A 24,120-nucleotide genomic window follows, 5' to 3' on the forward strand; every position below is an offset into this window, starting at 1 on the left:
GTAATAAATATAATGCAACAAGAGAGATAAAAAGAGTTTATAGAATAATTATTTACATGATATATGGCATGTTCTGATATAGTAGGTGGTGGTATAATTGGTGCTTTGTAGTTTCACCAAGAAGAAGCAGAACAACAATAACAGCATTGTCACTTGTAATTTGGACCAAAATGCCTTTGAGTCGTATTTATGTGGGTCCTGTGAAATCATCAGGACAGGAAATGGACAAGAAAACAAGTTAGAAATGTCAGCTTTTGCATCATACGTCTGAATTACCTTACAAAGCAGATGTGTGATCCTCTGTTTGCTGCTCCGCTTCACTAAGGACAAAAAAAAAACAACAACATTTTATGTGATGTCACAGTGGAGTGCTGTGTAGGTCTCCAAGTAGACAGTAGGGGGAGCTAACACACTGTGAGTCCTCTGTCTCACACATTACCACTTCCACTTGCCACTTCCTGTTTAATATGAACTGTAGTGTTTTACGCCAGGTCCCCACTGGCAGTGAAAAGGAGAGGTTAAAACAGACCCCTGTGCCACCCCAGAACGACTTCAAACATCTGCATAAAGCTGAAGACAATCACATTACTTAAACTGAAACTTTAAGTAAGGAACTTTGTCTTAAATGTCCTGTGCCAACATGAGGAAATGACACATCTCCAGCTGTGGATGTTTCTAATTGTGTTTAAAGTAAGGTGTTGTAAAGTCATACCACGCAGACCCGACAAGCTTCCCTTTGTGAGCTTCCCTTGTTCGGTATGTGGCTGTGTGCGGCGAATGCAGAGGAGAGATCTGAGGTGGGATAAAGAAGGGATTATGGGATGGGCCATACTTAACAAGGCCCTGTTAGACTGTGACCATAGTAACCACTGGATTATGCAGATTAGAACTGATGTCCTCAGTTAGTCAGCGCTTTTCTCCCACCTCTGTCTTCTTTAGTCTTTGTGACAAGGCGCAGAACAGCTTTCAGATACACGCAGTATCAAACTCCAGCCAAATCTGGGAAAGTCTCCCAAACATTTTGAAGAAAGTGACTCCAACTGATTTATTAAAAGGCTTCTTGAGGCAGAGAGGGACATCAGAGAGTAATGTCTGTGAGAGGATAACAGTCATTCAGTTTCTATTCCGAAAGGTGGACTTAGATGCAGACTTATTAAATAAACCTGGACCCTGTAACCATCTGAGTTACTGTCTGTGATGGATAATGGTGTGAAAACAATGAGAACTTGACTCTGAAGCACCCACTGAGATTTTGGGCGAATAGTATGGCAAATGAAATGGACAGTTTTGAAAAACCTCTTCATCCATCAATCAATCATTCTTTTCACCTTACCAACCCAGGGAGTCACTCCTGTTGCTTACTACCTGGATTAGACTGTCTTGACTGACACAGCAGGGTGCAGATGGGCACTCCTTTGCTTACATCTGTTTGTCTGTGAGGTTATTTGTGTACCACAAACCAGCTTTGGCTTCTCCCATGTTTTGCCTCTGTCACTGAGCTCGCTAGTGTCTGTCAGCATCAATTTCTCTCACTCTGATCCAAGCTGACGTGATTAGTTAGCACAATGGGTGCTCCTTGTCGTGGATGTGCTTGTGTCAACTCTGAAGCCCCACATGAAACCATCTCCTGGGGAGCAGATTACGCTACTCTAAAGGGAGACTTGGCTGAATCATGACTTCAGTGGCATTATGTAACACTCCCTGCTCGGACGGCCACGTGGCCATAGGGCTCACCTGTGTTTAGACTGACCATCTGCCCGTCACAATCCAAAGTCCGTCTTCACTCTGCAACACACGGACATGCTGAGGAGACCTCCACTCTTTCTGGTGATTAAGGGTGAATCTTGGTCTCCCACAGCTCTGGGAATGAGCAAGAACTGAATAAGTGGTCTGAGGAAGACGTGGGAGCCTGAAGGCAGGAAATAACACTGAGAAGAGCAAACGAGTGACTAATACTGGATTTGCTGCGAATTACTATGCTTATACACTGTACTTACTTCCTATTTCCTTCCTGGTTAGACAGGTGCATCAGCAACTCATACTCCCTATGTGTGGGCGAAGAGAAGTAAAGCTGGGATTGCATCTCTGTTGACTCCTCCGCAGATTCAGCATGAATCAGGGAGAGAGAAGCACACAGACATGCAGTCAGAATGAATAGAAAGAGGAGGACAGAGGGAGCGAGAAGCAGGCTGAGACAGCGAGAGAGAAGAGTGAAAGAGAGACAGAAGATATATTTGACTATGTGGGTGTGTGAAGTATCAAGGCATGCATCATAATTGTGTATTCTTCTTGGAGCAGCCGGACATAACACTGCAGCAGCAGGACATTACTGGTGTCAGAAAGTGTGTTATTTTGTACTTTAAAACAGCCAGAGCTGTGAGCTTAGAGAGCAACACAAGAGACGTTTTCAAAGACAAAATGGAAACTGTATCCTTTCTGCTGCCACAAGGATTTCATTAACTGGGATTATAGTGAACACGAATTAGTTGAAAGGATGCTGACTGGGAAATGATGATGCCTCTTCACTGTCAGTAATCAAGATTTCAAGTCACTATTTTATCTGAGGTGAGTTTGATCACGATTGATAATTTAACTCATTTTAATGTTTTTGTTTTATGTATTTTTTCATGTACATATGTGTGTCTGCTTTTATACTTCTGTCGTTAGGACCTATTTTGATTTCCAGACCCTGACAGTAAGAATATTCTGGCTTCACATATTCACTGTCGAAGGATTAAAACTTTGTGTCAGGGTAAGGATTAACATTAGGCTGATGTTAAGGGTATAGATTGCGTTATGTCAATGAGGGTCCTCACAAGTAAACACAAATATGAGTGAGTGAGTGTGTGCGTTATTGTGCATTTCTCTGTGCTTTTGGGTATAGAAACTCGACTTCTCAAAAGCCTGATATGTGATGTAGCCAGCCCACGCTGTTTCCCGTTCCCATGGAAACCAGAGCCCAGTGCTAAAAGCAGTTCTGTTCTGTGCTGTGAGTGTGTGCGTCTGAACGAGAGAAACATATTAATCTCTGAAATACAACAGGCTCGCTGGATCTCCACATATACTGAGTGCTGTTTCTACCACTGCATGTTGTGAATCATGAAAATGAAGAATTAACTAACATAACATTCAGAAATGTATCACTACATTCACCTTCCTGCCTCCCTCATCTCTTGATTACTCTCCACAGTATCACTTCTCTTGTTTATCTCTGTGTACCTCTCCTCCTCTTCAACCCTTGCTCTGTTTCCCCTCATCACGACGTATTTTCTGTCTCTGTGTCTCAAAGATGGCTGTCAGCCCTATCATCATCTGCCTCCTGTCACTGATTGGCTATGGCTCCTGCCATCCGTCTCCTCCTCCTCGGGGATGCAGTGTGGATGTGGACCCCTCATACAGAGTGTTGTGTGACCTGGAATCAGTCTGGGGTGTGGTTCTGGAGGCCGTGGCCTGCACCGGTGGCCTCAGCTCTCTGGTCCTTACTGTCCTCCTGCTAGTAAAGCTGCGCACCATCTCTGACCCCACCAGGCGCTCCGGCATGGGGCCTCTTCTCCTGCTCCTGGGCACGCTCCTCGGCCTCTTCTCCATCTCTCTGGCTTTCTTGGTGGGGAAGAACCAGGCACTCTGTGTGGTCCGCAGAGCCTTCTGGGGGCCCCTGTTTGCCCTGTGCTTCTCCAGCTTGCTTGTGCAGGGTGTGAGGCTCAGGAGGCTGGTGGCTGGTAAGACGAGCCCATCGGGCAGCTCCCTGGCAGCTCTCGGATTGGCTTTGGCCTTGGTTCAGGGAATCATCTCTGCTGAATGGGTCTTGCTGACTGTAGTTAGAGAGGGTCACCCGGCCTGCGAATATCCGCCTTTAGACTTTGCTCTGACATGCAGCTACACCCTGGGGCTGCTCCTCATAGCCATGGGCCTTTCACTGGGGGTGGTGCTGTGTGGAGGAGAGATGGGGGCAGAGGGAGCAGGTGGGAGTGAAGAAGATAGAGAAGGAGAGAGTGAAAAACGGAGATGGAAGTGTAATGCCGTGTGGCTCTTCCTGTCCAGTCTTGCATCAGCATTGCTATGGGTGGCCTGGCTGGGCTTTTATCTTTATGGCAGTCAGGCACTGAGGGGTAAAGGGAGAGGAGAAAGGTTAGGAGGAGGGAAAAAGGACATAAACGTGTTGGATGAGCCTGCACTGGCGGTGGCCCTGGTCATTCAGGGCTGGATCCTGCTGCTGTTCTACGCTATTCCAGAGGCCCATCTGTGTCTCTGGAAACCTCCACAATCCAACACGCAAGACTTCTTTGACACCAGTCACACATCCCCTCCTCCACATTTTGGAGATGAGCTGCCAGCACACTCTCACCGACCATTCCCAGAAAACCAGGCCTTTTCTATGGAGGAGCACAGTGCAAGTATGCTTATGTAACGTCTGTATGTCTCACTGTGTGTGTTTGTATAACCGAGATAAAGAACCTATTTCAAATGAGCTGCATCTTTTTCAACCTGGGTTGAAAGCTGCCTTAAAATGGAACTCTTTAGATCATATTTTCAAAACATTAGATTGAGTACAATATATGTTTGGCATTTAGGTGTTTTAAATGTTTTTGAGAACGCTGTTGCTTGGCAACCGACAACAAAAATGGATGGTTCCTTTCTAAAAATGGTGAATGACTGTGTTTTCGCAGTCAATGTCATACCACCAAATAAAAAGGCAGGAGAAAACAAAACTAACCAGATTTAATGGAGTCTGACATTTTTAACTATGTACTGCAGTCAAAGTTACTGTTTGATTGTTTGGTGTTCAGCTGTGTTTAACCAAATTTATGTAATTTCAGTAGCGACCAAGGGCCATATTCACAAAATGTCACAAAATATCTCATCAGTATGAGTCCTCCTAAATGTCACAAATGCTCATAGCAAACATTTGCTTCCTCTTCAGAGCTTTTCACAAATCTGCAGAGAAAAACTTTCCTGGGTTCAGGCATTTGAATTCATGCGTTCCACTGAGTTGACTGATGGGAACAGAGTATAACGAGTTTACCGCTCAGTCTGATATCAGGCAAGAGAAAAACTTTCACTGAGGGAAAACTGCCTAAGAGAAGGAATGACATCATGTATTATCTGCAGTGAATGGCTGAGAGGACCTGTCTCTCTGTGTCAGTGAATAAAATATTATTGCATACAAACAAGCAATACATAGCAAATGGAATAAACAAGAACTAGATTAGATTAGATAAAAATATTTAAGTTGAAATGAAAAATGTAAATAAATATAGCAATACATTAAATTGAGTTAATAATAATAACTATTTTTTTAAATCAAAATCTATGTTCAGTTAATTTATGAAAATAAAATCAAGTAAAAACAAAAAATTAAATATAAAGTTAAATTATTAATTACAATTAATTAAAAAATCTAATAAATTAATTAGCCATTAAACATAATTTAAATTTTAAATCAAATAGCACTTTTAACTGAATCTTAATATATATATATATGATTGATAGATATCATTAAAAACTGTTTTAGTTATTTGATTAATTCTGTTGCACATTTCATATATGAAACAAAGTAAAATATTGACTTGTTTTTTGTCTGAACAAATCTGCATTCATAAGATGCAAATATGGAAGTTTATATGGGAGTTTGTCCTAACTCAGCTGGTAGGAGCCTTTTAAAGCTGTTTTCTCAGTGGAAAGAAATACTAATAAAATACAAAAGAAAAAAAAAACCTGACTGTAATCCATGCTCCACATGTGACAGCCATATGTTTGTTTGCCAGTCAGATTTTTTTCTTGAGCAGCTGAGTATTTTTACTTCTAAGGTTCAGACTCACGCATAAAAATCAATGTGCACATATAAACATGCTATAAAAATAAACTTTCAAATTTACTTTACATTACTTAAACTTGCAAGATGACATGACCATAATACTATGACTACCATGTAGGTCGTTGTTTCCAGAAAAGTTTATCTCACTTTTAGCTACTGTATGCAATCCAAAATCCAATTAAACCCTATGAAAGTCCTGATTATCCGACAGGCTTACAGAGAAATGCATGAGTCATTTCATTTTGATTGCTTTCCACCGGAAGCCAAATGCACAGACGAAGAACTAAACCACGATGTACCAGGATAAACAAAGAGTGGAGGCAGTGGCGGAATGTAATCAGAGACAGTCTCGCAAGACAGCAGGCTTCAGGAGCAAGAGACTTCATATTGGTTGACAGTTATCATTATTGTGGAGGAGCAAAACCTGTGCTGCAAAGAGAATAATAGCAGTCCAACTTGTCATATAGAGAGGAACGTCACGTAGGTTAAACTCCATTTCTGTATTCTCTGCAGTAAAGCCTGGGAGTTATGGGTCACTATAATGAATAGGAAAGATGGCAAGAACTGTGATATAAGATGTAGATGGTGGGGGGGAGTCCTATCCCAGCTGTTTTGTTTTTAGCTGGAGTAAATGGAGGAAACCCATGCAGGCACAGGGAGATCATGCAAACTCCATACAGAAGGACCCACACTGGGACTCAGATTTGATCCCTATTTACTACTGATACTACTATACTATTTACTACAATTTAACACTGCGTCATATTTCCTGTCCACCATTTCATCAGAGGGTTCAAGTTTAGACTGTTTGTATCCTTTATAGTACTGAGATGAGGATTGATCATTTAAGTTTATGTTGTAGCCACCTGTTTTGTTTGTTGGCTTTGCATGGCAGAAAATGAATCAGAGCTACAGTAAACTCAAGAGCAAAACTTGGAACTAAAGTTGCTGGATTTGTCCAAAATTGACCCAGAAATTGATTTAAGCTGCAGTTTCTAAACACCATGAGCTTCCACCTACTGTTGGTGCACAGTTTTTAGGTAGGTGATTAGAGATTTCAAAATGCACCTTGGGAGTTGTGCTTAACTTGTACCTTAAGGATGTATGTCTACAGGCTTGTACAGTAGCTTCAGCTTCTTATCAAAGAGCCAGATATTTTCCAGAGCAGTTGTTGATCTTTTGTGCTGATGATTCAACCACCCCTGGAAAGGATTCATGCTAATCCAAGCACATAGTCACATAACTTTGTTTATGGGTAACGTCAGCCAAGCACAGTCTGTAGCCATCTGAAAAGATGAACCATAATAATTAAAATGACCTGTGTGGGTTTACCATGGGTGTGAAGGGCCTCTGAATTACCCAACTGGTAGGGAAAATTCTAAGTCAACCTTGAGTTTGACGCATTATTTGTATCAGTCAGTAGCACAGTCATCAGTCATATTGGTACTCTTGCATGACACATGTAACTTGTATGTGTTTTATCTTGTTGGGGTCTGCCAGCCCTTCGAACTGGAACATACCACAGCAGCCACGGGAGCGTCCGTCCTGGTGGCATCGCCTTCAGAGGTCATGTCTACCAACCCACTGAGATGGCTCTGGTCATGAATGGTGGCACAGTAAGTATGGAGAATGTAAGTGGTGTGTATTTTATTGTCATTGTCTCATTTTCTAAAATTTCAAGCATATGAGTATTGTTATTGTTCACTACTTGTTTCTCTTTCTCCTGGAGATGCCCACGGCCCCAATTAATTATACTGGACGACGGTTATGGTGATATGGGACAAGACCTGAAGACGACGCACCGGTGTAACATTGGTGTGAGTTGGTGGAATTTCCTGTTGCCTACGAAGATGACGTCACATATCATGCAGTATGAATTTGATGGGAGCTAAATTTGTTTCATGTATTTGTGGTTTTGCACCTATTTATGAATTTTGCATTTTTAGGACTAACTCTAATAATATTTCTGCTGAGGCTTTTTGGACTGCCTTTTTATCAGGAGACTGGACATGGAACCACAAGAGAGGAACGAGAAAGAGTCACTGTTTCCACATTTTAAGATATTTTATCACAACGTGAGAGCATATACAGTGCATTATTTTGACGAGCACATATAGTCTTCGGTGTAATATGTAATGACACAGGGAATGGGGGATGTTTAAGAAGGGTTAAAGTTATTATGCACAGCTAAAGGTGAACCGGCGTTCCTTGTTGTACCGAAGAGGAGTGAGCTGCTGTTAGACAGTAACAAAGAAAACATGAAATGGTGACTTGAATGCAGTGAAGCCTAAGCCGCTCTAAACTAATGCTGTTGTAGTACTTACTGATGCCATCAGTGATGTCTGCTTCATAAAAACTACACTTTCCTTCTCTTTCTGTTTGGCATAATGTTCCAAGTCATTAAAAAACAACCTTTGGGATGTTTATGTAAATTACCTGCATACGCCCACAAAGCTTGTTTGGCCCCTGTGATACATGCTGAAAAGCCCCAGAGGACTCATAGTGTTTTTCTCTCAGTCCATTATCAGTGCTGTTGGACTGTTTGGCACACACATTTCACCATGTGTATTAATGAATATCATATATTTAACACAGCTTGTACAGAGTTCTGGAGGATCATGTGATGGATGAGTATTTTCTAATAAGCATATCATAAAAAGCCATTTAATACTGCAATACCTTTGCTGCAGTATAGACAGGGTTTACTGATGGAGGTTGTAATTTTGCACTTTATCAGCGCTGATCGTGTCAGGCATTGTGATATTTGAGATGTATGATCGTTTGACATGCATGTAAAGGCACAGTTTAAAGGTAATGTATTTTGTCAAAGTTAATGTATTTTGAATGTTTTCTAGACTTTTGATATATGTATTGAAGAGAAATACTAGGTTTAGTGTTGAGTTTCAAAGTTCATTGTTGACACTGGAAACAGCAGTCAACAAAACAGTCTCAAACCCTGTTTGCTGAGGAAGACTTGTTGTTGGTTGAAAGCTCTGGAGCAACAGTGGAATGAACCTTGAGGCCGGACTGTTTTGTTAACTAGTTTCAGCGTGATTTCACCTCAAGTTTCCTCAAGCTTGCTTTGAATTCAGTAAGGCTTTTGATCATTATACATTTTGCTGAAAGTTTTTCGGTAACATCTCATTATATTCTGGCATTTGGGATGCCTTTAAATTTCAAATCCAGCTGAATATGGAGAAAGCATTCAGTCATCCATCACTGTGAAAAAACTGGAACAGAAATACAGATTTCTAACGACAGCATTTGACTATTGGGGTTCAGTTTCAGTTTCTTGAATTAACAATATATCCAGCTGAAATTCGAAGAACAGTCATGTTCATGTGGTGACCATGTAATCTTGCTGTAAAACTAAATAACCAATTTGTCAACAAGTTTGCTTTTGTGAACAGCTGTGTGCTCTGATATTGTACAATAAAAATATTACATCACAGGATTTTTATGTATTAACCCTATACAACTGAGTTTTAATCATATAAGTAATCCAAATGTGAGAAAGCAATGGTATTTTCCTTTTGGGATGCTCTTGTGACAATAGAACTGTCACTATTTTATGGCAGCGTAACATGAATGTCTGTAATGTGATTTGCACAAAGTGGCTAATACATCAGTGCACATGATCTGTTAACTATTGCTTGATTATTGAACTGATCTTTCTTGAGTCTCCTGTCTTGTCCTGACCTCCTGCACCAATGGGTCCACTTTACTGTAGGCATCGACCACTTCATAGAGATGCAGCTATGAACACATAGGCATGTACTGTGACAGACAGAGCTCATTGCCCAGTAACTAAAGAAGTCAATGAAAACATCTTTGCCACTGTGCTAGCAAAGGGGGCACAAAAAACTGACCTGTTTATAATTTTCTTTAAAGACGTTCCCAAAAAGATGTTCAGAGTGCACTTCTTCTTCTTCTGTTCTTCTTCTTCTAAATACATTGAGTCACAGGCCCTGTCCTTAAAGGGCCATACTAGCTTGTATTACAAACAGGGTCAGAAAGAATATTATATTTTAGAAGTCTGTTAGTTTCTCTGAGAAAGTCCAGGGGATGAGGAAAGTTACCGTATAAAATTAAACTGGGGAGAAGGGATGTAGGGAAAGTGCGGGTACGAGCTTGGATAAGAGAAACAGCAGATTTATTGGTAAACAGAAAGATTACATGCAGACAAAGCTCACTGGAACCTGCCGCAGGTCTCTGCATCATGTATGGATTGGTCTTGATGATGAAACAGAGTGACTCCTGGAGAGAGACAGGAGAAGGAAAAAAAATTAACACAGCATACTGTAATGACATATAACAATATTAAAAAAAACATTTTACTAAATTGCTGTGGGTATTCCTTTTATCGTCCACAGTATATAATGTGCTGCACACCTGTCACATTTCATCAATGTCAGTAATCATGATATAGTTGTATCATTTGTACCAAGAATATTAGGCTGGTTTATGAGCCAAATGGAGATGTGCACAATGTCTCCCCTCTGCATCATACACTGAATCGTGAGCCAGTTCACCTCATAGCTTTATCCATCAAAAATAGAAATACAGCAACATTTCTAAAATCCCTCACTGTGCGTGGGAGTGTTTTAAAAGTAAACCCTGGTATATTCAACTCATTGCGCCTTAAATACCTTTAGAGGCTGTAGATAGAGGCTAGGAATTTAGCCTATTTCAGTGCATCCCACAGACTGAGCTGTTTTCAAAATATGGCGCCGGGCCTTGTCCAGTTGGGGGCAAGCTGCAGCTGACTGCAAGAGGCCGATTTTGCAATGTTTAGGTGGGTGGTGTGTGTCAAAGAACATCCACATGATTGCCAGAACCCAAGGTCTCCCTGCAGAACATTGCAGTGTAAACAGATGACTAATGTTATTCACTTCACCTGTCAGTGGTGTTGATGTTGTGGCTGGTTGTGTATGCCAGTGTAAGGCTGTAAATGGGAGACCATGAAGGTGGTCGTTGCTGCATGAAGATGCTCAGGCTGCAGGTGACCGGCGGTACTTGCAGGTTGAAGGTGGCCACCAGTGGCTGTCAGATGTCAAAGGCAGCAGCAGGGATTGCAGCTGGCTGGCTCCTGGAAGCTGCAGATAGACACTGGTCTTGGCTCTAGCCTTTTAACTCCTGGGGGTAAGGCAGGGGCTGGGGCTTCATGGCATATTCAGACAAAGCCAAAGGCCAAATCTTCTGTAAAAAACCCAGTTTGTATGGAGGTGACATCAGACCACAATCTAAAAACGTGTTTAGATGCAGATGCACCATTTGTCATGCTCTTCAGTTGAAGCATGCTCATGTTTTGACACTGCAGCTTACTTGCTCCTAGAAGCTCCAGGCAAATGTTATATTAACCAGTCGTTTATAGAGTATTTCTTCTAAATATATGGCTTGAGTATTGTGTTTTGTCTTGTTCATGTTCCTGTTTTCAGTTATCTATTTGCATATGTTTACAGTATTAGCCTGTTTAGTAGCATTAGTCTATTTGGATGTCCTTTTGTTGACTCGCAGCAAATGTGTCTGCAAATGTATAAAAATATTGGTTCAGTAAAGTAAATTATGTAAACGTCCGACCAAGCTCGTTCTGGACAACTGCGGAACGAGCACGCTCGTTGCTAGGGACGCCTGGTTCGTCGCTAACGGGAACGAGGGAAAGCTACTTCCGGGTCAAAAAGGCAGCCTGGTATCCACGTGAGTTATCGGAGGTTACAAAGTAAGTAAACCGAGTCGAGTTCATGTTTGATGATACACTGTGAAACGTTGATACAATATTCTCCCCCGTCTGGCTGAGTGATGCGTTTGTTTCTTCACAGGCTTTACCGTTTACCCGCTATTCAGTGCCAACTTCTGTTAGCCAGTTAGCATGTTTAAATAAGAGTGTGCTATAAATAAACTTTGTCAGCTCATTCTGCACGGAAAGCGCGTGTTACCATACATTAAATTGTCATGATCCAATATCTTCATTCAAGTGTTAGCTCACTTGAATAAATATTGTGTTTGTTTTATGCTTTTATGCAGATTCTGATGAGGACGTGGTATTTGTTTTCGAGAAGTGTGCGTCTAAATCCAGCGAGTCCATCTTTGATCAGGTACTGATTTGAAACGTCGGATATCAAAATTAAAATCAGAATAATTTATGCCGACCAGTTAACCATAGACATTCAGTTGTTCAGAGCTTCAGAGTTGTAGAAATGCGAATCACGTAATACCAAATCATGGGTGAATCATGAGTGGTCCACAAGTCGAGATTTAACCGGTATAACCTTTGCTGATAGATAAAAGTAACTGTGTTGTGCCTTTTTGTGTATCTTTATTAATAATGTTAAGCATTTATTCACAATTTTTGCTCTGTTTCCTGAAGGTAAAGCTACTGGCCCTGCAAGGAGTCACTGACCAGCAGTCCAAGCCCAAGCAGCTAGCCAAACCATTGGTTGGTGTTTATTGATCTATTAGTCACACTTGTACATAAAGTCAGTGAAACTGGTTATGCAGTTTTTCAGTTTTCTTGCATCTTAAGTATTTCTTTCATCAGACAAGCCAGAGATCTACTGCTGTGGGGAGACCAGTAGAAATGGTGAAAATGAAGATGGTGGAAGACGGGAATGAGGAGAAATTTGCCAAGAAAGAGAAGAAACTCAAAAATGGGCAAGTCTCTCTGCCTAAAAACTGTACTGTTGATGATGAGAGCCCAGTAGAGGTGAAAAAAGAAAAGAAGAAGAGTAAAAAAGTTGATGTAGTGGCTATAGACATAGAAGAATGTTCTTGGAGTGGAGGTGGTGAAAAGGAAGAGAAGAAGAAAAAGAAGAGAACTGTTACTGAATCTCTGGACGATGCCAATGGCTCTGATGTCAAGAATGAAAATAATGAAGCCAGGAAGAAGAAGAAGAAAAAGCAGTTGGCTGATGATGAGAATCCGGTTGAAACTGTGCAGAGTTCATTAAAAGAAGAAGTGGAAAACAAACAGGGAAAGGAGAAGAGATTGAAATATAAGTCTGTGCATGTTAAATCTGAAAATATAAGGATAGAGAAAGGGGAGGAGCAAGAACAAAAAGCTGCTCAGGATAAACCACCAAAGAAAGCCAAGAAGGGAAAAAACAATGCTTTAGTTATTAGCACAGAGGAGGCTGAAGAGCAGGTTAAAGAAAGGAAGAAGAAGAGAAAGAAAACCACTGATGATGAAACCACCGATGCTACAGATGCAGTAAGTGTCACAAAAAATAAAAATAAAGATAAAACGAAAGTGGCAGAGAATCAAGTAATGTCAGAAACAGCAGAGGGAGAGGTCAAAAAAGAAAAGAGGGTTAAAAAAGAGAAGAGAAAAGAAAAGAGAGAGGAAGAAGGTCGAGAAGATGTAGGAACGCCTATGAAGAAGAAAGACAAATCCACAGAGAGTGAGATTCATTCTGTAGAGGAAGGGCAGACTGAGTTAAAGAAAAAAAGAAAGAAAGAAAAGGGGAGGAAAGCTTCTGTGGAGGTCAGCGAGGTAGAGGAGACAGAACCGAAGAAGAAAAGGAAAAAACAAACCTCAGCAGAAGAGAAGGAAGAACCACAATCGCTTAAATGTCAAAAAGTTGAGGTTCAGAGGAGGGAAACTGTTGACATCGTAGCTGGGGACACAACAAGCAAAAAGAGAAAGAAGATTTCCATGAACATCGAAACCCAGGAGGAGAATGTGAGTGTAGAAAGTGGTGCTGAGAAGAAGAAGAAGAAGAAGAAGAAGATTAAAGAAGAAGTGGAGGACCAGCATGTGAGTGTTTATTGTGAGGGTTAACTAAAGTTGTGCTCGAATGTTATTGGGCTATTTTTTGTATTTGGATTGAATATTGTTTGTGTTTTAGGAGTCACCCCAAGTGGATGTGGTCTTCCTGTCAGAGAAAGCTGGAAACACTGATGAGGTCAACATCAGTCAGGTAAATATGCTCTCCATCATTGTGTTAAGTGTCATATTTATTGTTATGCACAAATTCAATTCAACATCATTAGAAATATTCTTATTTGCTTACTTCATATATACCACTCACATTTAAACCACTAAAAAGCTATTTCTAAAGCCCACTAATTAACATGTTATATCCTGTTAGTCTCATACGGTTAAGCTAAACATCTCCTGGCTGTGGTTTTATTTTTAAAGACCAGACATGTGGTATTCATCTTTTCATGTAACTCTCTGCAAATAAGCAAATTTCTCAAAGTGTAGAACTATTCCTTTAATGAAAGCCACAACCTGCACTTTTATTGATGTTAATTTTTTATTGTCCAAATGGGTTTTTAGATTGATCAGTGTGTCTGTTACATGCACTAAAGCTTAATGAAGTGTGTTTTGGTCTGTCACAGGAGAGAAGACAGGCTTTACAAATGGGGATTGATCACGCCTCTCAACCTCAAAAACCAGCCCAACGTAAGGTCAGTATTGGTGCCTCTCTTATAAAGAAAATTAAAACTCTGAACTTTTCTTTGGCTTTTTTTCTGAAAATGTTACTCTGCTGTATTAAACTTTAACAAAAATATTTTTTATATTACAATATTTAGTGCCTTAGTGGGTGAACCTAAAAACCACCAGATCCTACATTTCCCATAATGTATTTCAGTAGCAGATGTCATCATTGGTTTTATTTTCTTTGCTCTCACAGACTGCGGACATATTATTCTGAGATGTGTTTGTAGAATAAGTGGAGAGCAACTTTAACATTCATAGTTTCTAACATTTGTGATCCTCAGGGCTTCGGCCAGTGGAGCACCGCCGAGTTCAACAGCTCTGAACAGCAGCAGAAGTTCCTCCGGCTGATGGGCGGCTTCAAAAAGGGTTTCCAGGCGGCTGCGGGGAACACAGAAAATGCAAACATGGCACTGGGGAAGGATGCACAGCAGCACTTGCAGCAAGGGCTTCTGGGAGAATTTGAACGTGCTCAGTCGCGCAGATTGGACTTCAGTAACAGGGGCGCAGGACTTGGGTTTACGGCACCGTCCAATAAAAAGTTCGCCATCGACGTTAATGCATGTCGATCAGTTCGTTTTGATGATTGATTTTAAATGCGTGTGAGTATGTGTGTGTGGGCACTAGAAATGTGTGTATGGTTGTACAAAAGCTCAGTTTTTTTGTATGTGTTCACATGGTGAGTGGTTGGCTTAGGTTTACTGTAACATCCACATCTCAAAGCAGACTGCTGTGTATAAATGGATATCAGAGAATGGACATGCAACACAAAATGCCTTTTGTACATACTGTATATTAAACATCGTGATTGAGGAGCTGGACTGTTGACTCCGTTTTATCGTGTGATTTCAGTCAGTCAGTGTTTATCCTAAGTTGGTTCTGCAGGTGTAAATGAAGACACTTTGAAGCCCATTGTTTGTAGGTGAGCTAGCATGTCCACAACAGACACATTTGTGTTAAGTGAAGATGTAACAAAAAATAGTGACAGCATGACTAATTATCTTTACTCTCATCATGGCACCAATCATAACGTGCAGCCTTAGATGGCACTGACTTTACCCATACAGTTGTCCTTTCACACTCATGAGTCCAGTACCGTTCAATGTTGATCGGTTTTAAGTTATGTGTGGAGAGAAAAGAGAATGCTTCCAGTCTTTGTGTTTGAGGTTACTGAATCAGCAATTGAATCGTAGGGTGATTTTCCTGCCATTTGAATGGACAAGTTGTGCACACTTCTGAGGCTAAATCACAATTTGTCACTTAAAGTTTCATTACCGAATACAAAACACATCCCTTAGTCTGGGCAATGATGGGAAACACACTTGTGGTTTTGATAGTCATTTTATTCTTTATCCTGCACATGAACAAAGTCGGCTGTAAAATAAAAACAGGGAAAATCCAAGGGCAAGATAAAATGCGATCATTACTGCTTGCCTGCTGTTTCATAATTGTTCAGCTTTAATGTGTTGTACAAGCAAAAAAAAAAAACAATCGACTATCATGTTGTTCTTCAGTATTCCGTGCATGGTAACTGTGTTGTCATTCTGACTGAACATTAGGCTCTCATCACATTCATTTTCCTATAAAACTGTTGGGTGGATGTTTGTCCATCAGTTTACTTGAAAGCAGAAGTTAAAGATGAGAAAGAAATAATGAGCCTGAGGAGATTAAATGTATTTCAACTAAATCAATGTTTTTTTCACATTTATGGACAAGTTAAAGAAAAGAGAAAAAAAAAGTGAGCCCTGTACATGCAAAAGAAGTTTCAAAGAGCAGCGCTCACTTTTTGGTCCAGGCGTCCCTATTTCAGACCCAAGAGTGAAAATGCCACCAGCCTTTGAATGATTTCCACCACTACAACACAGAGTCATTTTTGTCTTTACATGAGACGGAGTCTGGGCCTTGTCTAAATCAAGTCTCACATTTATGCACCCAGCAACGTGCACTACTTCATCCTTCAAGCGACCTGATGATCTGAAGCGAAACTAAGTAAATCCTGCATCTGACAAACATTGTGTTTACCAAGTACAAATTTCTGATGCAGTCAGCCTCTAAAGACAGTGGTCACTTATAAAGTTTGGCAGCTTTGGCTCCTTAAATGTAACATCATGAGAGAACTGAGTCGGACAATTCTGATCAGTTTTCCATCAGGCAATTTAAAGGCAACTTTAAAAAGCAAACTACATTCCTGTCACTGCACTGAATTTAGTTTAAAATCTTTTGGTCTGACGTTGCTTTTGTGTTTTCAAGCTGGCACATTAGATTAATACAAATGGAAAACACTATTTAAAAACACTATCGGACATGAAACCAGAAGAAGCCAACAATATCGATGTCACCTAGTCTTTCGAGAAAAGTCCAAAACAGAGTCGGGATGCTGCTTCATGACAAGGAGGGAGGGGAAGCCGTGTGTTCCTTGTGGAATAAAGACGTCTCAGGGCTCTCACGCCTGGAGATACTCGGGCTGTACTCGTGCCACTTTGCGGAACTCTTTGACGTGCGTCCGTGGACACTGCATCTCACACCAGCTGATGGGAATCATTTGGGCACCTGATTCACAAAAGAAAACATGACAAAATGTGGTTAATAAAAAGTCAAATTAAACACGATGATAACCGTCTATGGAAGCAAATCTTTCCCTTGCAGCTATGTGGTCGACTACTCTATCACCACCTTGTGTTCCGAAAGGAAACCATCAGCATGTGCAGTGTGGAGTTGGAATCCTGCGTTTTGGCTAACGGAGAAACGACTTACCTGATTCGCTGTGTGCCACCACAACCCCCAGTTCATTCTCTGCTGTTGTCAACAGGTAGTTAGACTGCACGTCACCGAGAGAGATCTGACGTCAAAGGTCAAGTGTTAACGCCACAGAAGTAAACATCAAAGCTGGATATCCAAAAACAGCTGAAAATGTGCATCTGTCATATCGCATTTTAGTAATCATCAAGACAATCCCGGGGATCAAGACAACAGACATTCTGGATTTAGGAATTTCAGAGGAAAACTAAAAAATTATATGGAAGCAGATGGGGGAGTTGGGCAGACTTGTTTCCATAGCTGATGAATTGTCTTTGAAAGAGAAATCTATTTGTCTCAGATCCGATGGCACGTGAAGGATACCACTTTTGCCAGGACGATGTCGCCAGGTCTGAAGCTTTTGTACGTTTCCACCTGCAACAATACAGACTACAGCTTTATGCTCAGCATGTCATATCAGACTGATAAGTAAGCAGGAACTGATGATGATCTGAGGGAAGACATGAAGCCAAACACACCTTGTCTTTCTCTGTTGCACGCACATCTTCTTTTCTGTAGAGACAGACGGAGTGGGCTCAATTTTTGGAAATGATGCAGAGAAATATGACATAGAGCATGATTTCACTTTGGAGACTGCGTTTTGGAGGTTACCTGATTGTCCCTCTGAAGCGGTCTTTCAGTGGCGTGGAGCCCACATACAGGATGTGAACCTTGGCGAACCTGGGGTTGATGCTGGTCACCTGTCCGAGCAAAAATCAGTAAGGCTCAAGACAAACTAAATTTAAACTGCACAAGACCACTTAATCAGATCATTAAGTTATTGAAAATAGTATTGTATAGTATAATAATAATAGTATCTGGTTTCAGCGCATACCTTACAGGTGACAATTGCTCCTACATCTGGTAGTAGTTGTGTTTCTGTTTCCCTGACCACTGAGATCACTGGCAACTAGGAAGAGACAAACATTGTACATATTAATGCATGCACACACACACGCATGCACACACACACACACACACGCATGCACTCAAGCCACCCAAAACCAGATCAGTTTTACTGACTCCGGTTCAAAACAGCCTGAAGAAAACACCTGTCACCTAAAATATGGTGCACTGACGAAACCTATTTCAGTTCAGTCACATTCACAGATGTTGTGTAACATCTTCACTCTGGCACTCCTACATGCCTGATGGCTCCTGCAGCTTTCGCCACCTCCCTCCTACCCACCACACTCCTCACCTCCTCTCCCTCATTTTTCCTGAGCACGTAGCCTGCTAGAGAGGAGTATATGTAGCCGTGCCGCAGGTATACCCCTGTGCCAGGAATACAGTCTTCCACACTGCACAGTTTTTCACCTGGAGACAAAAGGAAGGGGAAAGTCAGGGGTAGCACTGGAGAAAAGCTATACATAGTATATTATATGCGACTTTTAAAGTGGAGGTGGATCATCTTTGCTAAAATATAACAAAATAACACACTTTTGTGAGATAAAACTTCAACCTTTGGACTAAAAGACAAATGACCCTCATTAACAACACAGCATATATTTAAACTTCAAACTTTATTTGTCAGTATATTTTTCGTAAGTTTCCTAGGACTAACACTGCAGCCCAACAATATTCGTGGGGTATCTGTTTCCATTCCCAGTCTGTTGACAAGGACTTTGTACAGCATATTGGTGACAGATTTATTTATAATCCTCTGAACAACACCCCGAGAAATGAACAAAACTGTCCACAACCAAACACGACCCTGTCTGCTAAGTATGAAAATTATTTCTCACATATCTGGCTCATTTCAGCGTTTTAACGTCAGCATTACCATGATACGTAATACTGATACTGAATACCTGCATGATCTTCACAGAAACAACACCGTATTAATACTGTCAAGAACTAGTGTTTCCATCCAAGTTTATCAAATCCAAATTTTAAAAAAAGTCACTATCGCTGCTCAGACAGTCCTTCTGCGTAAAACACGTTGTTTCGGACTGCCACTCACTCCATAAACGCGAGGATTTCTCTTGGGTGGGTCAAAACAAGCGAGAGAAGGAATGCTGCTGTCCTGCCCGAGGCGATGGGCAGGGCTGGAGATGAAACCTGCCGTGAAAGTAAAAGTCAGCAGCTCACAGTCCTGCGTTAGTACAGCAATTACCCGTAAAATAATTGCACGTAATATCCACGAACGCACCTATACCGACTCATGTTCACCGGATACATTTAGAAGTATCGGAACATAAGCAGCAAACTTCGCTGGGAGCCCAAAGCCTCCTTCACGCATGGCAGCTGAAAACAATTAACAGGATTTTACGCTGTCGACGTATATTATCACTCAACACAGCGACGTCTCCCAAATCCAACATGAGCACAAAGCGATAAAAGTCGTCTAATGTATGCTTCAACGCCATGCTAAGCGCAAGGAACTTCAAATCTGTAAACCTCACCTGGAACACACAGCTTCATGGGCGACATGTTTTCGAGAAGAGCAGCTCATAAGCCGATTGGCTGTGACGTAGGGCTAGAGTCGATTCCGATTGGCCTGTCAGACGTTGAGTGGAAAAAAAATGAAGGACGGTCCTATCCGCCATGCTTGTTGAGGCACACATGGCCTCAACAAGCATGGCACATGTTACGTAACACATGTTACGTAAGTACCCAAACACAATTTAATGGGTTATATTCCGTACAGTTACTTCCACAAAACATCATTATCAACAACAACTTAATATTAAAACATATTAATCATTAATTATTCAATACATTTTAAATTACTGAAATTTATCAAATATACCAAAACGATGGTAATTGGGCCCAGTTTTGCTCATTAATAAGGAACTTGGCAATTTATACTTATACTTTAGACTGTCATTTTCATAATGTAGTGATATGTGCAAGATGATTTTTTGTTTGTTTGTACACTGTGACGTGACAGTCATCTTATATTTGCATGAACATTTCTTGATGTCAAAATAAATTGATGTCAAACTGCAAAACTATGATTTCACATTTGTTAATTGAATCTATGCTGTAAGCATCATATTCCTACAGGATCTGTAATATATAGCTCAACGGTGCATGTCAGATAATCTGTGGCGACTTCACAGTGGTTTCATGGTACTTTCATATTTATTTTGTATTTTTAATTCTCTGTAGTAGCAGTATAACATCGCTCTAATATTACATGCCATGTTTTATTATATGTAGTTTTGCCTCCCTTTAAAAACAATGTATCTACTACTGTTTTTCATGTGCAACTGCACCCAACCATCCATATCCATAACCATATGATTCAAAAGAGCAGAGTGGATAGTTCAGGTGGAAGGTGTTGACAGACTGATAAAAGATTTCATCACATGATGGTACACAACATTTATTCTTTTTCTCACAATGCCACAGCAAATAATAATCAGCAGTGCAGAGCACATCATCTTGCCCTTTTAACAACAGCCAGGGTTACTCTATAAGTTATACGGTTCCTTCTGGGTTTCACCAACATGGACCATAAGTAGGAAGGAATACTCAGAACCACTCTGCAGGGGTAGTCTATGTTTGCTCCTATTCACTGGTCCCTAATTTTTGTATTTTGGTCAGTGCTTAAACCATATTACAGCATATTCATTGTCTAATAAAGAAATGTATGTAGCATGTCACAAAGTAAAGACCAATCAAATCAAATTCTAAAATGTGTTGGGTTTTATCAAAATAAAGTGCACAGTGTGTCTGTGTGCGCGCAACTCTGTGACGACAGTAACAGGAAATGACCTTGTAATAACTTGACAACTGAAGAGCACATGATTGATGTTGCGGGGTGTCTATTTCTTGACTTTGCCCTGAGCGGCAACAGCCTCCATGGCCTTCTTGACGGTCTCTTCGTCTCCCAGGAATTGCATGGGTCCTAAAGGCTTCAGATTCTTGTCGAGCTCATACACAATGGGGATACCTGTGGGCAGGTTCAGCTCCATGATGGCCTCCTCTGACATACCTGGGAAACAGTAACATACAAGCAGAGTTCATGATCCACTTTCATTTCACATGGTTAATCAGGTATGCATGTAAGCATGATGAAGATGGAGACCTTTTGCTCACAAAAAAATGCTCACCAATGTTTTGAGAGTGAAACAGTGTAATACTGTGCACTTAACAACTTAACGAGATATTCTTAAGCTAAATCACTAACAATAAAATACGTTAGCCTTTAGGTAACTTTTGCAAAAATTAATTTCAAAAATTCTACATCAATTCTGATCGTGATTTAGTAAAATAATCCTCTCCTGTAAGCCTTTTGCAGCAAAAATGTTTCTGAAATGCTCCTTTGTTTATACATTAGTGTTGCTCCTAGTTACATCAGCAACAGTAAGACAGTGAATCCAGCACGGAGTGAATCTCGTAATTTTATTCTGAGCAAACATGTCAAATGGAGTTAGTGCCTGTGAGGTTTCACTTGGCATCAAGCTTATTGCCAATAGACAGACTGTTACAGTAGTGGCAATGTGGCTCATCAGACGGAGAGAAGATTCCCACTGCAGATTGTTTAATTACACAGGAGACTCCTTGGAAGTTTGAATAATTAATAAATATGAAGTTTTTATAATTTAACATGGCATAAACCCTTTAGGCGCCTCTTTGCTCACCCTCGAGGTGCTTCACGATGCCTCGGAGACTGTTGCCATGGGCAGCAATCAGCACCCTCTTCCCCTCTTTGATCTGTGGGACGATCTCTTCGTTCCAGTAGGGCAGTGCCCTGGCAATGGTGTCCTTGAGACTCTCACAGCTGGGCAGCTGGTCCTCTGTCAGGTCGGCGTAACGCCGGTCCTAAAATGAAAGTTAATGTTGTCAATGTGTCCTTACACAAATGTCACAAACATGTCTGTCTTTATATGAGAGAAAGACACGGTGCTGTTTCCCTGGGGCATCACCTTGCTTATGGTCTGATAGAAGTCATGCCCCTCATCCATGGGTGGGGGAGGAATATCGAAAGAGCGCCTCCAGATCTTGACCTGGGCTTCTCCATGTTTAGCAGCTGTTTCAGCCTTGTTCAGCCCAGTCAGGCCACCGTAGTGGCGCTCATTAAGGCGCCAGGTCCGGTGGACGGGCAGCCACATCTGGTCAATGCTGTCCAGAACGAACCACAGGGTGCGGATAGCCCGCTTCAGGACAGAGGTGTAGCAGATATCAAATTCATAGCCAGCATCTGAGGTGAAACAGAGACACAAGAAAGATGGAAGAAGAAAGTGTGAGATGAAGAGAGGTTTCATTCTAATTTATTTTTGCTAAATTTGCTAAATTACAGCTACTGCTACATTAAACAGCTTTTGGTTAGGGTTGGGGTTAGGGTTAGTTGCTTCTTTCCTTGCATTCACATAGTTGCTTTTGCTTAGTCAGAGGCAGTGCTACATCATGGGAATTTGGCAGACTGGGGCCTCTGCAGGATGTGCCTGCAGAAGATTTCTGGGTCGCACAAAACCAACAGGGGTGTGTGCCTGGCAGAAAGGAAAATATGTCAAATGATGTGGCGGAGGAGAATTGTAAAACTGCCCCAATGTTTCCCCTCTCCACTTCACATAACTCCACAAAATCCATCACAGTGAATAGCAACATTTCAGTCAGCAAACAGCAGTAATCCACACCGATAACACGAGGCACCTTCGCTTAGCAGTCTGAGCTCATGCTTCATCATTAATCAGACCTGAAAGACACGTCTTTACATTTATCAGCCATGATAAATGATAAATCAACATGTACATGTTCCCAAATGCAGATAATATGCTTTTTGTTCATTTTTTTTCTGCTGATTTGATTATAACATCAGATGACAATATTCAAAGCTTTTTACTAACAATGAAGCTGTGGCTGAAGCTATGGGCTCAATCACCTTTTGCTCACGACACTACATGGAAATGAATGTGTCCGAATACAGCAGCAGCAAACTAAGAAAATCTTCCAACATTCCAGTAAAATCGTCATGGACATCTGTAAATAGATGGCATCAATGCTGTTAAATTCACTTACCAATTTCATTACACAACATATGTCATTTATCGACAAGACAAATTATAATTATTGTCTGTGCTGCTCTGTGCTGGTGGTTGAGGTAGCCCTTTGAAAATCAAGGAGCGTTAAAACCAAGGGTTTCCAGACTGGTCCGGATGGGTGGCCCCTCCACCTATTTCAGAGACTAAAACACCTATCAAACACACTGATTCAGACACTTCCACACTAATCTCTGTCCCTCCCCCTGCTGTTGCTGCCGCTGCTGCTCTTGGCTTGTCATGTGTCGCAGTGGGCCGACTACCTGTTTGTCCATCCGCCAGAGTTGCATAAGCGTGTAACGGCTTAACCCAATGACCGAGAGAAAGCCCGATTAGGCCACCAGCCTACCTTTCAGTGCTTGTCCGCCTCTCTTCGCCTCCTGCACCCCGGTCTCACTCAGGTCTGCGTCGAACCAGCCGCAGAAACGGTTCTCCTGGTTCCAGCAACTCTCCCCATGGCGGATCAGGACCAGCTTGTAGGCAGCCATCCTCACACCGATGCCCTCTGCGCTGTATTTCCGGAATATCTGGAGTGAGTGACTCTCCTTCACACGCGGCAGCAACGACCGCAAATTTGTCCTAATTTCGCCACAACACCAAACGCGAGAACAAAGACGCGGGCGAAGTATGTTTGGAGCAATGGAAGGACAGACTGTGGCCGCTGTAGGTTTGTAGAGTGGACTGAGCTGTCCGAACTTGACAGATCTCACGAACCGAGCGCTCTTCCTGCTGGTTTCCGCCAATCAGAAGACGAGCTGTGTGCGCCGGAGGAGGAGGCAGGCAGGAGGATGCGCACGGCGGCACGTCCACACGGCCAGCGGCGTGTCGCGAAGGCTGGCGTTAGAGCATCATATGGGGAAACCAACTCATCTCATGAGCGTTCACGTAGACAGACAGAGAGAAAAAAATACTAGTTTAGATATCTTCAAACACCAGTAAGTCACAGGATAAGCTACAGGTTCAAATATCGATCCAGATCTGTGTTCATTTACTTGTTTGCTGCGGCTGTTATCTGAGGAGCAGCACCAGCAAACTGCACTGCCGCCACACTCTCATTCCTCATCTCCTAAAGGTAGATT

General features: G+C 41.6%; 4 protein-coding genes across 7 annotated transcripts; 2 read left to right on the forward strand and 2 right to left on the reverse strand.

Moving 5' to 3' along the window:
• The first annotated feature begins 1,801 nt into the window (after positions 1 to 1,801).
• Positions 1,802 to 9,748, forward strand: gprc5bb (G protein-coupled receptor, class C, group 5, member Bb). The gene is made up of 4 exons (XM_046406543.1): positions 1,802 to 2,565; positions 3,290 to 4,394; positions 7,316 to 7,431; positions 7,545 to 9,748. The coding sequence occupies exons 2-4, from the start codon at positions 3,290 to 3,292 to the stop codon at positions 7,587 to 7,589; spliced, it is 1,266 nt and encodes a 421-aa protein (XP_046262499.1). The 5' UTR covers positions 1,802 to 2,565; the 3' UTR covers positions 7,590 to 9,748.
• A 1,694-nt stretch (positions 9,749 to 11,442) lies between these two features.
• On the forward strand, positions 11,443 to 15,076 carry knop1 (lysine-rich nucleolar protein 1). 4 transcript variants are annotated; one of them, XM_046406562.1, is made up of 7 exons: positions 11,447 to 11,534; positions 11,840 to 11,910; positions 12,183 to 12,251; positions 12,354 to 13,568; positions 13,660 to 13,731; positions 14,156 to 14,224; positions 14,540 to 15,076. In XM_046406562.1, the coding sequence occupies exons 4-7, from the start codon at positions 12,393 to 12,395 to the stop codon at positions 14,843 to 14,845; spliced, it is 1,623 nt and encodes a 540-aa protein (XP_046262518.1). In that variant the 5' UTR covers positions 11,447 to 11,534; positions 11,840 to 11,910; positions 12,183 to 12,251; positions 12,354 to 12,392; the 3' UTR covers positions 14,846 to 15,076. The 4 variants fall into 4 exon arrangements, with proteins under 4 accessions (XP_046262537.1, XP_046262527.1, XP_046262518.1 ...); XM_046406555.1 differs by having other exon boundaries at positions 11,451 to 11,534; positions 11,840 to 11,890; XM_046406571.1 differs by lacking the exon at positions 11,840 to 11,910 and having other exon boundaries at positions 11,446 to 11,534.
• Positions 15,077 to 15,577: 501 nt separating this feature from the next.
• exosc1 (exosome component 1) lies at positions 15,578 to 19,600 on the reverse strand. Its single transcript, XM_046406594.1, has 8 exons — positions 19,457 to 19,600; positions 18,253 to 18,368; positions 17,887 to 17,961; positions 17,664 to 17,752; positions 17,531 to 17,564; positions 17,376 to 17,426; positions 17,010 to 17,094; positions 15,578 to 16,805 (listed from the first exon to the last, which is right to left on the reverse strand). The coding sequence occupies exons 1-8, from the start codon at positions 19,482 to 19,484 to the stop codon at positions 16,699 to 16,701; spliced, it is 585 nt and encodes a 194-aa protein (XP_046262550.1). The 5' UTR covers positions 19,485 to 19,600; the 3' UTR covers positions 15,578 to 16,698.
• Positions 19,601 to 20,366: 766 nt separating this feature from the next.
• pgam1b (phosphoglycerate mutase 1b) lies at positions 20,367 to 23,793 on the reverse strand. The gene is made up of 4 exons (XM_046406645.1): positions 23,391 to 23,793; positions 21,929 to 22,203; positions 21,644 to 21,824; positions 20,367 to 20,994 (listed from the first exon to the last, which is right to left on the reverse strand). The coding sequence occupies exons 1-4, from the start codon at positions 23,527 to 23,529 to the stop codon at positions 20,825 to 20,827; spliced, it is 765 nt and encodes a 254-aa protein (XP_046262601.1). The 5' UTR covers positions 23,530 to 23,793; the 3' UTR covers positions 20,367 to 20,824.
• Between the last annotated feature and the right edge of the window lie 327 nt (positions 23,794 to 24,120).

The sequence above is a fragment of the Scatophagus argus genome, chromosome 2 (genome assembly GCF_020382885.2).
Source record: "Scatophagus argus isolate fScaArg1 chromosome 2, fScaArg1.pri, whole genome shotgun sequence".
In the NCBI taxonomy this organism is placed as follows: domain Eukaryota; kingdom Metazoa; phylum Chordata; class Actinopteri; family Scatophagidae; genus Scatophagus; species Scatophagus argus.

Coding starts and splice junctions, on each gene's coding strand:
- gprc5bb (XM_046406543.1), top strand. CDS start 3,290: ATGGCTGTCAGCCCTATCATCATCTGCCTCCTGTCACTGATTGGCTAT. Junction 4,395..7,315: donor TATGGAGGAGCACAGTGCAA/GTATGCTTATGT, acceptor GGGGTCTGCCAG/CCCTTCGAACTGGAACATAC. Junction 7,432..7,544: donor TGGTCATGAATGGTGGCACA/GTAAGTATGGAG, acceptor TTTCTCCTGGAG/ATGCCCACGGCCCCAATTAA.
- knop1 (XM_046406555.1), top strand. CDS start 11,846: ATGAGGACGTGGTATTTGTTTTCGAGAAGTGTGCGTCTAAATCCA. Junction 12,252..12,353: donor AGCAGCTAGCCAAACCATTG/GTTGGTGTTTAT, acceptor TTCTTTCATCAG/ACAAGCCAGAGATCTACTGC. Junction 13,569..13,659: donor AAGAAGTGGAGGACCAGCAT/GTGAGTGTTTAT, acceptor TTTGTGTTTTAG/GAGTCACCCCAAGTGGATGT.
- exosc1 (XM_046406594.1), bottom strand. CDS start 19,484: ATGTCGCCCATGAAGCTGTGTGTTCCAG. Junction 17,565..17,663: donor CGCTTCAGAGGGACAATCAG/GTAACCTCCAAA, acceptor CTGTCTCTACAG/AAAAGAAGATGTGCGTGCAA. Junction 17,427..17,530: donor GTGCAACAGAGAAAGACAAG/GTGTGTTTGGCT, acceptor GTATTGTTGCAG/GTGGAAACGTACAAAAGCTT.
- pgam1b (XM_046406645.1), bottom strand. CDS start 23,529: ATGGCTGCCTACAAGCTGGTCCTGATCCGCCATGGGGAGAGTTGCTGG. Junction 22,204..23,390: donor AGGCGGACAAGCACTGAAAG/GTAGGCTGGTGG, acceptor GTTTCACCTCAG/ATGCTGGCTATGAATTTGAT. Junction 21,825..21,928: donor TCTATCAGACCATAAGCAAG/GTGATGCCCCAG, acceptor CTTTCATTTTAG/GACCGGCGTTACGCCGACCT.